The sequence below is a fragment of the Panthera pardus genome, unplaced genomic scaffold, assembly GCF_024362965.1.
Source record: "Panthera pardus isolate Hobbes unplaced genomic scaffold, ASM2436296v1 HiC_scaffold_26, whole genome shotgun sequence".
Classification (NCBI taxonomy): domain Eukaryota; kingdom Metazoa; phylum Chordata; class Mammalia; order Carnivora; family Felidae; genus Panthera; species Panthera pardus.
Genome location: NW_026526832.1, coordinates 21,931,243 through 21,946,326, shown reverse-complemented (window position 1 = coordinate 21,946,326; position 15,084 = coordinate 21,931,243). Strand labels below are relative to the sequence as shown.

General features: G+C 36.4%; 1 protein-coding gene across 16 annotated transcripts in view; it reads right to left on the bottom strand.

Moving 5' to 3' along the window:
- Window positions 1–15,084, bottom strand: part of ITSN2 (intersectin 2) — a 150,928-nt gene that overhangs the window by 100,799 nt on the left and 35,045 nt on the right. For 9 of the 16 annotated variants that reach the window (XM_053891105.1, XM_053891106.1, XM_053891103.1 and 6 more), the window contains 6 exons: window positions 13,766–13,829; window positions 6,686–6,778; window positions 4,663–4,726; window positions 3,430–3,593; window positions 1,247–1,453; window positions 1,006–1,102 (listed from right to left, as the gene is read on the bottom strand). In XM_053891105.1, coding sequence (XP_053747080.1) covers window positions 1,006–1,102; window positions 1,247–1,453; window positions 3,430–3,593; window positions 4,663–4,726; window positions 6,686–6,778; window positions 13,766–13,796 — 656 coding nt within the window. In that variant the 5' untranslated portion in view covers window positions 13,797–13,829. Of the gene's footprint in view, window positions 1–1,005; window positions 1,103–1,246; window positions 1,454–3,429; window positions 3,594–4,662; window positions 4,727–6,685; window positions 6,779–11,503; window positions 11,606–13,765; window positions 13,830–15,084 lie in introns of those variants that run through there. The other 7 variants (XM_053891097.1, XM_053891096.1, XM_053891100.1 and 4 more) reach the window with 1 other exon arrangement.

Below are 15,084 nucleotides of genomic sequence, written 5' to 3'. Positions count from 1 at the left end.
ACTATGGCTCAGTGAAGGTCACACATATCCATTGGGAGTCTAAGCTAGGATACCAATCCTCCTCTTCTGAGTTAAAGCTAACACTCTTGGTACACTGCCTTAAGGAGTACTATTATGATTTATATAAGGGGTGATGAATGAACACTGAAGCTTTTGTGCTTTCTAAAATTTAAAAGCTATTCAATCAGTAGAATTTGCTCAAGAAAAAAATTAATAATACACCATGGCTATGAGACTTTTTAAGAAACATATATATATATATATATATTATTTTTTAAAGGAAAAATATGTAATTTGGGGGTAAAAACTTGACAATTGAAAATACAGCAGGGGCGCCTGGGTGGCTCAGTCGGTTAAGTGTCTGACTTCAGCTCGGGTCATGATCTCACGGTCCGTGAGTTCGAGCCCCGTGTCAGGCTCTGTGCTGACAGCTCAAAGCCTGGAGCCTACTTCGGATTCTGTGTCTCCCTCTCTCTCTGCCCCTCCCCTGCTCATGCTCTGTCTTTCTGTCTTAAAAATAAATAAAAACATTAAAAAAAATTAAAAAAAAAAAAGAAAATACAGAACATTTTTAGTTTACATGGAACATTTTTTTTGAACATTTAACAATTTTATTTATTTATTTTTATTTGTTTTTACATTTATTTATTTCTGAGAGACAGAGAGAGACAAAGCACAAGTGGGGGAGGGGCAGAGATAGAAGGAGACACAGAATCTGAAGCAGGCTCCAGGCTCTGAACTGTCAGCACAGAGCCCGACGCAGGGCTCGAACTCACAAACTGTGAGATCATGACCTGAGGTGAAGTCGCACGCTTAACCGACTGAGCCACCCAGGCGCCCCAAACATTTAACAATTTTAAAAATAAAACCTTATTTTATGTGAGTTAGAAGTAGTAAATTTACCTTAAGCATTTTACATTTGGCCATTCTAACGTAAAACCTGGATAAGCTCAGAGCTACTCTTTATTGGAAGCATAAAAAGCTGGAGGTTTTAAGCCTTCATACCTACTAGATCCTAAATCAATCAGAGACTGGGCTTTCTGTAAACTAGCACCGCCGAGTCCTCCCATCATGAGACTGTAAGATGACGTATGAGGCAATGCTAAAAAGAAAAAAGAAGAAGAAATGAAAAAGGTTCACACAAAACGATATCACAAACTATGAAGGAAATTTGTATTTATTGGGACAAAAACGTAACGGTTTCTTTCTTTAACAGTTTCTGACTCATTAGATAGTAAGTACTTACTTGAAGAAGAATAAGGAATGGATAATGGCTGAATGAGGCCAGCGGTTCCATTTGGTAGTGACGATGTGCTAACAGAAGGCACTAGGGGAGCAGGCATCATTAAGGGAGGAAGGGTGGTCCCTGAAGTCGCAGAGGGTAAGGGGGTTGCCATAGGTGCAACTGGAGGCAATGAGTGAGGAATGGACAGATTGGGCATGCTTCCCATTCCTAAAGACAAAACAGAACACATTTTCCAGTGCTCGTAATCAACTATAAAAGCACATGCCAGAAAACAAGTTTACAGTACAGTGAGCAGACCCATGTTTATAGAGACAAACTAGGCTTCTTGTTAGGGGCGCCTGGGTGGCTCAGTCGGTTAAACATCCGACTTCAGCTCAGGTCATGATCTCACAGTCTGTGAGTTCAAGCCCCGCGTCAGGCTCTGTGCTGACAGCTCAGAGCCTGGAGCTTGCTTCAGATTCTGTGTCTCCCTCTCTCTCTGCCCCTCCCCTGCTCATGCTCTGTCTCTCTCTGTCTCAAAAATAAAATAAAAACTTAAAAAAAAAAAAAAAAGTTCACTAAAGCAGCTTGGTGACCTAGCAGTGAGGGAGATACTGCTTTCGATATCAATATTCTGACCTGTGTGAACTAAGGGAATGACTACTATGGAGTTAAAAATTCTCTTCTAGCATCATCATGAAAGCTAAGCAGCCTTTTCCAATTAAATGTTAGAAAGACTGTATTACCTGATTAGATGTGGGGTTTTGTATAAGGATAATAAATACAGTGCTGTTGAGTCACTCAACTAACACATACACATACACACATTCCCCCGATGTCCCCAATCCCCAAAAAAGGATGTTCTAGTTACTAGATACTATAGGAGAGCCATTTATGCATATGCATTATTTGCAAGAAGAAAATATGCCATATATTTCACTTTTCTTATAAGTAACACATCCATGCATTTAAGGACAATTCTTTTTAATTTTTTTTGATGTTTATTTTTGAGAGAGAGAAACAGAGCATGAGCAGTGGACAGGCAGAGAGAGGGAGACACAGAATCCAAAGCAGGCTCCAGGCTCTGAGCTGTCAGCCCAGAGCCCGGCGCGGGGCTCCAACCCACGAACTGTAAGATCATGACTTGAGCCAAAGTCGGATGCTCAACCGACTGAGATACCCAGGAGCCCCAAGGACAATTCTTTAAAAGGAACAAAATGATGACTTTTATTTATTTACTAACTAGGTGCACGATAAAAGTACAGTCACACAATGATTTGGTATTTATGTCCAGAGCTCACTACAGCAGTGAAAGAATTTAGTGGTTTAAGATCTGACATCTAGAATGAAAGAACAGGTTTCAGATACACAAAAATGCCTAATCCAATGTTCTATTCCAGTGAGTGCTTCTCATATATAATCAATAAGAAACTATCTAATCAGGGGCGCCTGGGTGGCTCAGTCGGTAGAGCGTCCGACTTCAGCTCAGGTCATGATCTCACGGTCTGTGAGTTCGAGCCCTGTATCGGGCTCTGTGCTGACAGCTCAGAGCCTGGAGCCTGCTTCGGATTCTGGGTCTCCCTCTCTCTCTGCCCCTCCCCTGCTCATGCTCTGTCTCTGTCTCAAAAATAAATGAAAAAAAACAAAAAACAAAAAAAAACATTAAAAAGAAAAACTATCTAATCAAAATTAACAGAAAACTGATTCCCTCTGATGAAAGTGTAAATCAAAGTCCATAACTTTTAGCCCTAAATTTAGCTGGGTAATTAATCTTTAAATCAGAAAAATTTCTACTTAGGAATAGTTTTAAATTACCCCCTAAATTAAACCATTTCAAGTGAGTTTAAAATTGTTCACATTTTTTCTGTTACTCATACAGAGTACAGAGGAAACTAAGAACAGTATTTAAGATCAGCTCTAACCAGGGGTGAGGTCATATAATTTATGATCCATCTGGGAACTGTGAAAGGGGACGCTAGCCAGACTTGAGGCCAGAGCAACAGGCATAAATCAGAACTGTCCCTGGAAAACTGGGACACGAGGACACCCCTGCTATGACAGCGACTTTAATATTTCTTATCTCAGACATGAAATTTAACTTGGAGTCTAAGGATTATTGTTTTTGCTAACAAAACCTTTTCTGTTATTGTGTCCAGGACAAGTTTGACTATCAAATGCAGCTAATTCAATTAATAAATGCATACCAAAACGAGCAGAGATTAATGGAGAGAACATAGGAGGTTGTTTCATAATAGGAGGGAGGACCACAGGCAGCTGCTGGCCTTGTAGCTTCAGTTTGATGAGCTTCATCGCTATGGAGAATTCTTGCTGATCCATCTTCCCATCCTTGTTCAGGTCTGATAAAGCCCTAAAAGGACCATGATGTGGGCAGAATGCTATGTAGGGTCACCATTATTTTTGAGGATCATAAAATATGAACAATGACATAGCATTCACATATAGATCATCACTTAATGATAATCATACATATAAAAATAAACAAAACCACCAAAACTAAATAACTTATACATTAAGAAATACTGAACAAGGATACCATCTTATAAAATACTGCCAGTCGACACAGAATCCACATAGAGAGAAACTATGAGACCTTTGGGATGAATTCCACCAGTGTGGACAGAAAGAAATTATCCAATAGTATAATCATTCTAAATTTAATTTATTAATTTGTTCAAATATTTATTGAAAGCTTGTGATGTGTCAGTACTCCGCCAGGCATGGGAATATTTCAAGTGGAAAGAAAGATGGGGTAGCAGTTGATATTTATTGTAAACATATTAAAAAACAAAACACTAGATAATATAAAGAACAATTTTGTTTAAGGTCAGAGCAGGAAAAGGGCGGACTAATTTGGTGTTTACAGATGATGAAAGAAATGAAACAACTACAAAGTAACAGAAAGAAGATTTTGAGAGTGTGCCAAATTATAAAGAAATGTTTTTCAATGGCAATGTATACATCTTTCCTCAGAAATTCTAAGGACATTAAAAATTTGTCCAATAGAACAAAATCCCAATTATTCTCATTTAGTCAATAAAATTAACTTTTCTAACAGCTGAATACTTAACAACAGACTACAAGTAAAAACAACTTTTTATTAACACTGTATCAAAAACCAAACCAAACCAAATCAGACTACCGGAAATTTAGGTTCATCTACAAAAAAAAACACTTTAGGGGCGCCTGGGTGGCTCAGTCGGTTGAGCGTCCGACTTCGGCTCAGGTCATGATCTCACGGTCCGTGAGTTCGAGCCCCGCGTCGGGCTCTGGGCTGATGGCTCAGAGCCTGGAGCCTGCTTCCGATTCTGTGTCTCCCTCTCTCTCTGCCCCTCCCCCGTTCATGCTGTGTCTCTGTCTCAAAAATAAATAAAACGTTAAAAAAAAAAAAAATTAAAAAAAAAAAAAGAACACTTTACCATATTTCAGCTAAAACAGGAGCCGGCAGGCCTGACTGTAAGAAAAAGGTACGTGCTTGATCACCTGAAAGTAGTAAAAACAAACATTAAGCAGCACATTAGTAAATGGAATTCCTCCAATGTCTCTGAATTATGGTAGCGGGCAATAACAATAACGCTACTGATTTATCATCATTTTAATTTCAGTCATTAAACAACTACACAGAAATACACATATACAATTATTTACATTACATGAATAAGACTTAGATGTTTTAAAACAAAAAAGTCACAAAAAAAGTTACAGGTGGGGCACCTGGGTGGCTCAGTTGGTTGAGCGTCCAGCTCTTGGTTCTGGCTCAGGTTATGATTCCAGGGTTGTGGCACTGAACTCTGAGCTGGGCTCCGCTATAACTGTGGAGCCTGCTTAGCACTTTGTTCCTCCCTCCCTCCCTCCCTCCCTCTGTCTCTCTCTCTCTCTCTCTCCTTCCCTCCCCTTGCCCTTCTCCCCCACTTGTGCTCTCTCTCTAAAATAAATACTTAAAAAAAATGAAGTTATATGCATTAATCAATAATTAAAGGTTATATTATTCATCTTAGTTTCTCCATATTAACTGGGGTATTTGATAATATCTCCATTTAATAGAATTCCTAATTGAAAAACACTATTCTCTAGAAGAATTCTAAATAAAAAATACCAGGTGTTGGGAAAGACAGTCCCCCATGGGTCTCTCACAATCCTATATGTCCTGCTGTGTGGGCCAAGAAGGCAAGACCCTAAACCACTTTCTACCTGGGTCATTTCTCAGAGTTGGGTTTGCAGTGAGCAATCTTGAGGCATGAGGTAATGTTTCCCCTGGGCCAAAAAACAAGCCTGCTTACCAAAAATGGTGGGTTCCCCTGGCTCAGGGTTCCTGTCCTATAACACAATCACTGCATGTTTAACATCCTTTTGAGCTCTCTACATCACCCCTTAGGACTCAGGGGACAAGAGAAACCAAGAGGAACATGCTGATGCTCAAGCTGCAAGCTGTGCCACTCGTTAATAAAGTCCTTTGTCTCTGGATCAGGAACCTTGGGTCTTGTGCCAGCATCCATGAGACAGTAACAGACTACATTGTTAACTTACCAGTAGGGTAATCAAATTCTAGCCCTGATACCAGGGAAAGTAGCTATTATTATAGAAGTACAAATAATATTAAACTCTAATGGCTAAGAGGATGGATTCCAAAAGCAGACTAAAAAGTTTCAAAGCCCAGATCAACACTAACCATCTGTAAATACAGGCAATATAGCTATCTTACAAGGCTACTGCAAGATTAAATGAGATAATGCACTTAAGTACAGCATCTGAAATACAGTACAGATTTGGTAAATATTATTCATTATATTACTATAAATAAAGTGCTCACGTGCTTTGGCACAGAAAAAAAGTTTAATTTATAAAAAAAAAAAAAAATGTGAAAGATACACCTAAATTGATCCTCCTTAGGCTCCGGAGGTCATTTTGCAAAACAAGGGCTAGTGCCAACAATCAACACTTGGTATCACCCTCAAAAACAGAGGGCTAGCATTATAAAAACAGATCACAGAAAAAAAAAATCTAGATTATTTTCAAGGAAATGAACCTGACGCGTATTTCTTCTAGACTTAGTAATACTGATTGTTATACAGGTAATTGGCACAACATATTAGGAGCACATTAATAAATTTGCTTGGATAAAAGTCTCAATTACCTCAAGAACTAACCTGAAAACATTCTAGAAATAATGTTAAAGTGTGAAACTGGACAAGTAAACTGAACTTCTTGAAATTCTTGATTATCATTTAGGATTAGGAAAAGATCTCCCATATGCCAATTCCAAAACAACAAATTAAACCAGTTCCAGATAAAATAAAACCGCTGTTTTTTTTTAATTCATGAATTGTGATAGGAATTTTATTATATAATAATTCAAATTTGATGGTAATCGAATTAAAATTCTAAATTCTAAGGTATTACATGAAAAGGAACATAATTCATAATTGAAATATAAACACAAACCTGTTATGTAACCTCCTGAGGGTTTGAGATTATCAAACTGCTTGTCATGCTTAGTCCGTTCTTCAGAGGTAATAGCCCACATGTTTGGCCCTCCTAAAACATAAGTGAAAGACAAAGAAATTGTAGTATATATATGAGAATGCTCAAAATAATTCTAAAATGTAAATATAAAAACAAGTGTCCATTTACTGACAGTACTCTACCCCCACGTGACACAAAAAGTAAAACTCTTTCATGACCATATATACATAGCACAGCCCTGAGGCTTTTCACTCATTCATCTAATTAACATCTATGGAACAATTACTATATACCACTCACTGGCAATGGGCAACAAGCTAAATTCCGGAAATAAAAAGATGAATAAAATATCATTCCCATCCTTTCGACACATTGAACATAGCTGATAACCACATATACTTCACTTCTGACTACCTTTTCAGTTTACTCAACTCCCAACAATAAGAGTCCAAATGTTTAAATGTATCGACTCATACACACTGGCTGTCTATTATATGAAAATCTGCCTTACAAAGCTGTTGCCGGGAATGCGTTTCATTGAAAAGTAGGTGCCCACTCTAATTTGAAACACTAGATGGATCTGATTTAACAAATATTTCTTAGCCCTAAATGAATGGATTAAAAAAAAAATCTATAAACATCCTCTCTTAAAGACAAGTTTTAAGATTAAAGTTAAAAATAAAGAAACAGATGTACTGAAGAACTAAGTTCCTAAAATAGTTAAACCTACACACTTTCTAAATAAATACCAAACACATAGTAAAAACCTACTTAGTTTACTGGTTTATTATAAAGTAAACAAATTACCCTGTCATGCCTCCTGTGACAATTTGGAAAAATGATGATGACAATAAAAAAATAATGACAACAAAAGACGACAGAGGGAAGCAGCTGGCTTTTACTGAGCCCCGACTCTGTGTCAGGGCCTTTTTAATGCAGTAAACTCACGGACTCTCACCACTACCCTATACAGGAGATACTGTTATTATCATCCCCATGACACAGGTGAGGAAAGCAAAAGCCCTGACGGCAAAGCTAGTCGCTCAAGGTCGCACAACTAACAAGTGGCAGAGCTGAGATTAGAACTCAGAGAGCCCAAACTCTGCTACACAGTCTCCCAATATTTATGGAGAAGAGGCTCACATTCCCTGTACCTTAGCTGCTGCCTCCAAAAATTAGGAAGATTATGTAAGCTTATGGGGTGGTCGTAAAAACCATATGTAATGTGTAATGTGTCTATTCTAAAAATAACACTAAATATAATTTTTCATCTATTAGATTGGTAAAATAACAACAGCTAACATTTAATAAAACTTGCCACATGTTAGGTATTTTTCTAAGAGCTTTATGTGTATTGTTTCTAAAAGTCTCACAAGAATTCTATGAGGTAACTATTACTACTATCACTGTTTTCCAGAGGAGGAAACAGAAGCATGGGAAAATTAAATAATTTGCCCAAAGTATCAAAGTTGTTAAGTGTTAAAAGATAGGATTAGAATCCACAGACTTAATTAAGAATCTTAAACTATCTGCCATGATAGTTCAAAAGAAATAGACCCACAAATATATCGTCACTTGATTTCAACAAAGACATCAAAATAATTTGGTGGGGAAAAGATAGCCCTTCCATTGAAACATGTGGATGTTCTGAAAGATGTTCTGAAAGAACCAGACATCCACAGGAACAACAAGAAAAAACCCAAACCACCTCAATCCTGCACCATATACAATAATTAACTCTAAATGGATCATAGAATTAAACACAGGAGCCAAACTATGAAACTTCTTGAAGAAAGCAAAGAAGAAAATCTTTGTGACTTTGGATTAGGGAATGGCTTTTTAGGGCAAAAACTACCCAAATGATTTAAACTTTTTGTTAAGCTGGACTTCTCCTTTCTTAAAGACACTGTTAAAATAAAAAGAGAAGCTACAGACTGGAAGAAAATATTTGCAAAACATAATAAAGAACATGTATCCAGCATATATAAAGCACTATTCAACTCATTAAGACAATCCCTGCTCCCTGCCTCAAATAATGGGCAAAAGATTTGAACAGACATATGAACAGACATATTGAAGATACACAGATGGCAAAAAGCATGTGACACGATGTTCAACGTCATTGATCATCAGGGAAATGCATAAGAAAACTACAGTAATACTGCCCTGGGTGTGGAGTCTGCTTGAGATTCTTTCACTCTTTCTCTCTAAAATTTAAAAAGAAAAAAAGGAAGAAAAACTACAGTAAGATACCACTCCATGCCTATAGAATGCCTAAAATTAAAAAAAAAAACTGTTGACAAGGATGCTGAGCAACTCAAACTTTCACATAACTGATGGGGAAGGAAACGATTTAGAAAAAAAAGAGTCTGATAACTTCTTATGAAGTTAAAATATGCATTTCCCATTGCAACCCAGCATTAAACTCCTAGGTATTTACCCAAGAGAAATGAAGACTTTTTCCAAATAAAAATCTGTCCTCTGATGATTACAGCAGCTTTAGACATTTGGTTTAGAGACCAAAATCTGGAAATAACCCAGAGGTGTTCTGCAGATGAATGCACAAACAACTTGTGGTACACATTTATACAATGGAATTCTACTCCGCAATGAAAGAATTTCATTTATATGACATTCTGGAAAAAGCAAAACTGCAGGGACAGAAATCTGACCAGTGGTTGCCAGTGGCAAAGGAGGGTGGTGAGGGAAACTTTTGGGTGACGGAAATGTTCCATATCCCGATTTACATGACTGTATACATTTGTTAAAACTCATCAAACTATATACTTAAGAAGGGTGAATTATACCTCAATACGCCCAACTTAAAAATTAAACAAAATAAAAATATAGCATCTAATATATGCTTGCTACATGGAGGCTACTCAATAAATTAGTTTCCTTACTCAACCCAATCCCAGGGAACAGTATAATTAAGGAGAAGTCAGAGCATTAAAATCTTTCTCAGTCTCTTTCCTTTCTGGTAAAGGTACCCTTGCCAGAAAATACTGAGAGCGAGGCTTTTTAGTCAGAAAACTGAAGGCTATTTAAAGTCTGGAGAGTCTGGTTAGGAAGGCCTGAGCTGCTCTAACACACAGCAGGGCACATCCCCTGGGCAAGGGAGACTGCTTCCTAAGACTGCAGAGGGCCCCGTGGCATCAGGATAGTGCTTTCTTATGTCCCACCACCTCCTCACCTTTCCTTGGCTACCTATCTTGACAGTGGCCAATGCAACCTATCTGATTTCTTGCTTAGTTCTTCATTACTCCAACCAGCCACCCTTACACCTTTGTATACATTCAGTCAAAAAACACTTAGGGGGCACCATTGTGACCAAGGACCAGGGGTACAAGGATGAATGAAATGAACTCCTTAAAGGAGCTCAGAGACTCCCTTAGCCAAAAGAATCACATACAACAATCATGATTAAATATTATGATTAATGTCACTTACAGATTAAAAATGTTCTAAAGCATTATAACAAGGAATAATTTTCAGGTAGTATTTAATCTTTAAATGTGAGCACTTCAAAAAAATGACATTAAAACAAAAGATATTAATGCACTAAAAGTTTTACAGAAAGGAAAAGTTAAATAGCAATAAGAAAAGTAGGAAAAATATATACTTCAAAAACAATTTTAAAACAGTTGATCCAATTCTGGCTTTCTTAGAATATATACTAACAGAATCTTTTAAAGAGCCAACAGTTTATTATTTTGAACTTCCAGTAAAACATCTCCCAATATTAGTCTTTAGTTGTTTGTAAGCCTTATAGAAAGTCAGAAAAACCCAAGTTTTGGGGTTAATGTTTAATATTTCCTTAAAAAGCTAACAACATTTTACACTGTCTGACCACTTTAGAAATGTATTAAAATTCTATCCACTTCCCCCACTCATCACTAAATTGAGAATGTGGTATTTTCATAAAGATTTCTGTTGCTTATTCTCATCTTCTCACCTACCGGCTCTGTCAAAAATGTTCTTATGGTCTATGCAGAAGGAAAAATACACATTTATAGAACAACCACTATATGCTAAATCCCCTGCAGTAAATAGTGTCATCTCTGTTTTACATATATAGATACACCACACATGTATATGCATATGTACACACACACACACACACACACACACACACTCCACAAGGTTAAGTCACACAGCTGAGTAGTCAGCAGTATTCTAACACTTAGTTCTGAATGTACACAACTCAAACATGTTATACCCTGCTCGTATGCTATGAAATTAAATGAAGACTATTTCTGGGTCCAGTTCAAAATAATCGTCAAATGATAGATGTTGACCCAGTACAAACTTCAAGCTCTAAAGTACAACTAGAATACTGGTCTAGATAGAACTAAAGCCTCAACTGGGACTTGAATAATAAATCCTTGGGCTGTCAGAAATGCAGACAGTACTATATATGATTCTGTAGGCCCAATGTTAACAATTTCCTAATTACAGAGATGAAAAGACTAATAAACTCTCAAACTCTAAAAAGGTAATGAAACTCTAAAAATAAAATGGCATTTTTTTCTTCCTAAAGCCATTTGCTGTTCCTGTTCCCTCCCCTCTTCCATATTTTGGATATGGCCACTGCCACAGGCTTCAGAACCTCTTACTCAGAGAACCAACTTCAGTACCCCCATGATTTTAAGGCTGGAACAAGCTACGTTACACTGCAGTCAACAGGCAGTGACATGAATCTGAAGTACCCTCTTGCTTATCACCTGATGACTCAAATATCAGGCTCTCTGTATTTACAATTTCATTACATGTTTGAAAAGCAGAAAGCAAACCTACCATGATTAAAGAAGACTCTGGCAAGGATGATTCTGCTGGTGCAGAAGACACCAGAATTAGAGTCACGAGTGGTAAAAATATGACGCACTGATCTTTTTTGCTCTGTTGAGGAGATGGGAAGTGAAGCATCAAAGAGACTAAGAAAAGAATATCTGCTCAATAGAACTTTCTAAGATGACGTAAATGTTCTGTATCTGTATCCCACACCATTTCCAACACAATGGCCACTGGCCACATGTGGCTTTGAGAACTTGAAATGTGGCTATGTGACTGAGGGACTGAATTTATTTAATTTTTATTAATTTAAATTTAAGTTGAAATAGTCAGTCACATGTAGCTAATGGCTACTATATAGGCAGCACAGCTCTGTGAGACCAAGTAAGTCTAAAGTCTGTGGTTAGTCTTGGGATGATAAAACAGGGCAAAATACGAGAAATACGTCAGAAGCGTTTAGAAACATGGCTTGGTCTAGGGCACTTATAGACAAGTTCCAACAGTACTGGGCATCGAAAAGATTTATCATCATCTATAATTGAGGATTTGCTAGAAGAGCAAACACTGCTTTGGAAGGCTTTGTGCTACATACGTGGATACCTCTTCCAGTAAGATCTTAATCTCTGAATTGCACTTCATTTAGATACATACAAGATTATCCTCAATCTTCAACTACATTATAAACAAAGTGGGAGGATATCACAGTCTACATTTGTTATCAATTCTTCAGAAGTTTTAAAAAATTACTACCTTTATTCCTATACACCACTTATAAGTAACTGTCCAACATTTTGTCTGATATTATTCATTCTTTTATATACAATGCAATGAGCTACAAAATAGATACATAAATGTTAAGGGAATGGAAGAAACAGAATGAAGTAAGACTGGGCCTACACTGCTTTCTTTCATGTTCATTTGGTTTATAATACTTCTTAACACTTTGGTTGAAGTTTATAACTAAACTATGTATTTAATACAAACTCCTTTGTATGGTGCACAGAAATCCTCAAATTTGGGAAGAGCACATTACTACCATAATTATTACCCTGATTCTAAACTTATGTTTACTACTCATTATGGAAAAAAAACCCCATTATTTAATTTTTAAAAATTGTGGCATCAAATAATCTTCATAATCCCACACCATTTCCAGCAATGCTCACATTGATCTTTAAATAAGAATTCTGAAAAGGCAAAAAAACAAAACAAAACCTTTATCTCAAGCTCCTCAACACTGAATTCTTCCACACAGAATTTAGTTTTACCTCTTACACAAATAATTCATTTTTCCAAAACTTTCCTAAATCTCACAAGGTCAATCCTGAGTCTTAAAATTTTAGATATACAACATGTATTTTTGTATTAATGATGTGCTTAATTTGGCCTTATGACTGAAAATTTTTTAAAAATGTAATTGATCAAATACTAGATGGTAACATTAAAACAGAATTGCTTTTTTGCAAGTGATAGAATTATTCATGATGCTTCCCTCTTTTTTTCCCCTAATGTTCTTTAATATAACTGCTTTCAATTTAAACGTTAAAGAATTACTGACTAGACTCTCTATTATTTTTTATTTGTAATTGGCTAATGAAATTTACCACAAAATTAAGAACTTTGCATTTTAGATTTCTTTAGCAATTTAAAAACATAATGCATTTTCTCAATTAATTCTATATGACATACACAGTAACTTAATACTAAGGTGGGTCAATTTGTATTTGGGAAAAGAATTAAAACTAGAATCAGAAAAGAAGCTTTAAAAGATTTCTGTTACTGAAATTACTTAAACATTTTCTTTAAAAATGTTTCATATTAAACAATTATGTGTGTAGGCATACACAATCCTTAATAAAAAGAAAACTTAACTATATGCATAGATTACTAAATGAATCTTTATTGGCTTACTCATTATACAATCATCCCAAGCTATAGAAAACATCTTTAATATTCTTCACCTTATAGCACTCTGCTTTCTGTCCTCCCATTTTATGCAACAAACACGAAATACCTTTAGGTTATTCTTAACTGCTCAAAGGCAAACACACATACCAGATGATACTGCAGACATGCTTATACTGAGTCACAGGAACTACTGCAGTGTTCTGAAGTAAACTATCAAAACATTTTCAGGAAGAATACTTTAAGTTTTGCATTTATAAGCTTAAGGAAAAATATCAAAATGAGTATTTTATAACCTCTACAAAAAAAACACCCCCAAAACCCATAACCTCTTTATCTTGCCACAAGCACAAAGCGGCTTACCATTCATAGTTGTGGGAAACTGAGCCATCATGGTCCTGAATTTTCCTTGCTAGCTCTCAGCCATCTGCAACATAAAAACATTGTGCCATTAATAATACAACAAGGGCAGATCGGAGCGTTAGTGCACCAGCTTAGCAGTGGGAATGTCTGTCCCCTTCAGCTCACACTTCCAATGGAAGACAATGCAGAGTGCTGCCGCTGCTGAAGAGGCAGGATTTACATTTGGGGAAGGGTAGGAGACTTTGTTGGGTAATGGTGCTGCCTTTTAAAATAGGAACACTTATAAGAAAAACAGTCACATATGTCATAGAAAATACTGAATAAAGAAGCTGCTGGCATGAGCCAACTTTGTAGAAATTAGCTTGGGAGAGAGGAAGGTTGTTCTAACAAGGCAAGATTTTATTTCAGAGATATCAATTGTATAAATTAAGTATATAAAATGACATGGAAACCAAGATACTCTTTTTTTTTCAATCCCCAAACAAGAAAAATATCCAAAATAAATGTAGCACAGAGTTCCACAGGTTTATAAAAATTATCTAGAATTACTATAACATATATGTTTATCTAAACATAACTAAATGCACTAGGGAAAGAAGTAACTTTGGGAATTAACAGCTGTGATTTAAATCCCAACTCTGCTATTTTCCTAGCTGTGACCATGGGAGAGTTATTAACCTTTCTGGGTCTCAGATTCCTTATCTATAAAAAATACTTTACATTAGAGTTGTTTTAAGTATTAAACATAATCCAGTACACCGCTTGAGATACAGTGAGTGTCTGATAAATGCCTGCTATTTTGCAAACATCCAGGAAGGAAGAGTGCAGTATAATTTTGAACCCTGAATTCATTATTTTACTATGAATAAATTCAAAATTCAAAATTTATTCCACAAATCTTGAGGGTAGGACTGGTTAGGGCGAGTGAAGACATAGCAAATTTACAACAATGTACTTAGTAATTAAAACCATGGATTATAACATTGTAGGGAAACATCACTATATTAAAAGACCATTCAGTAGCTCTCCAATTTACCCAAATCATTGAAATATTAACATTTTTAGAAGCCCAAAGAAAAATGTTTGCACAAGCCATTGGAACAAAGAAGTCATAAACAGTTACGCATCATGGCAAGGTGTCACTGGAGAAGCTGGCTAACCAGCTACCAAGAAGTGCTACAAGGTACTATATGTTAGTCAATTCAGTGTGCTTGAAGAGATATAGAACTGTATCAGTATAACCACCAAAAGTCACACTAACAAAAGATTGGTATATAAATCCAACATACTGATTTACGAAGAGAAATTTAATAGCCAAG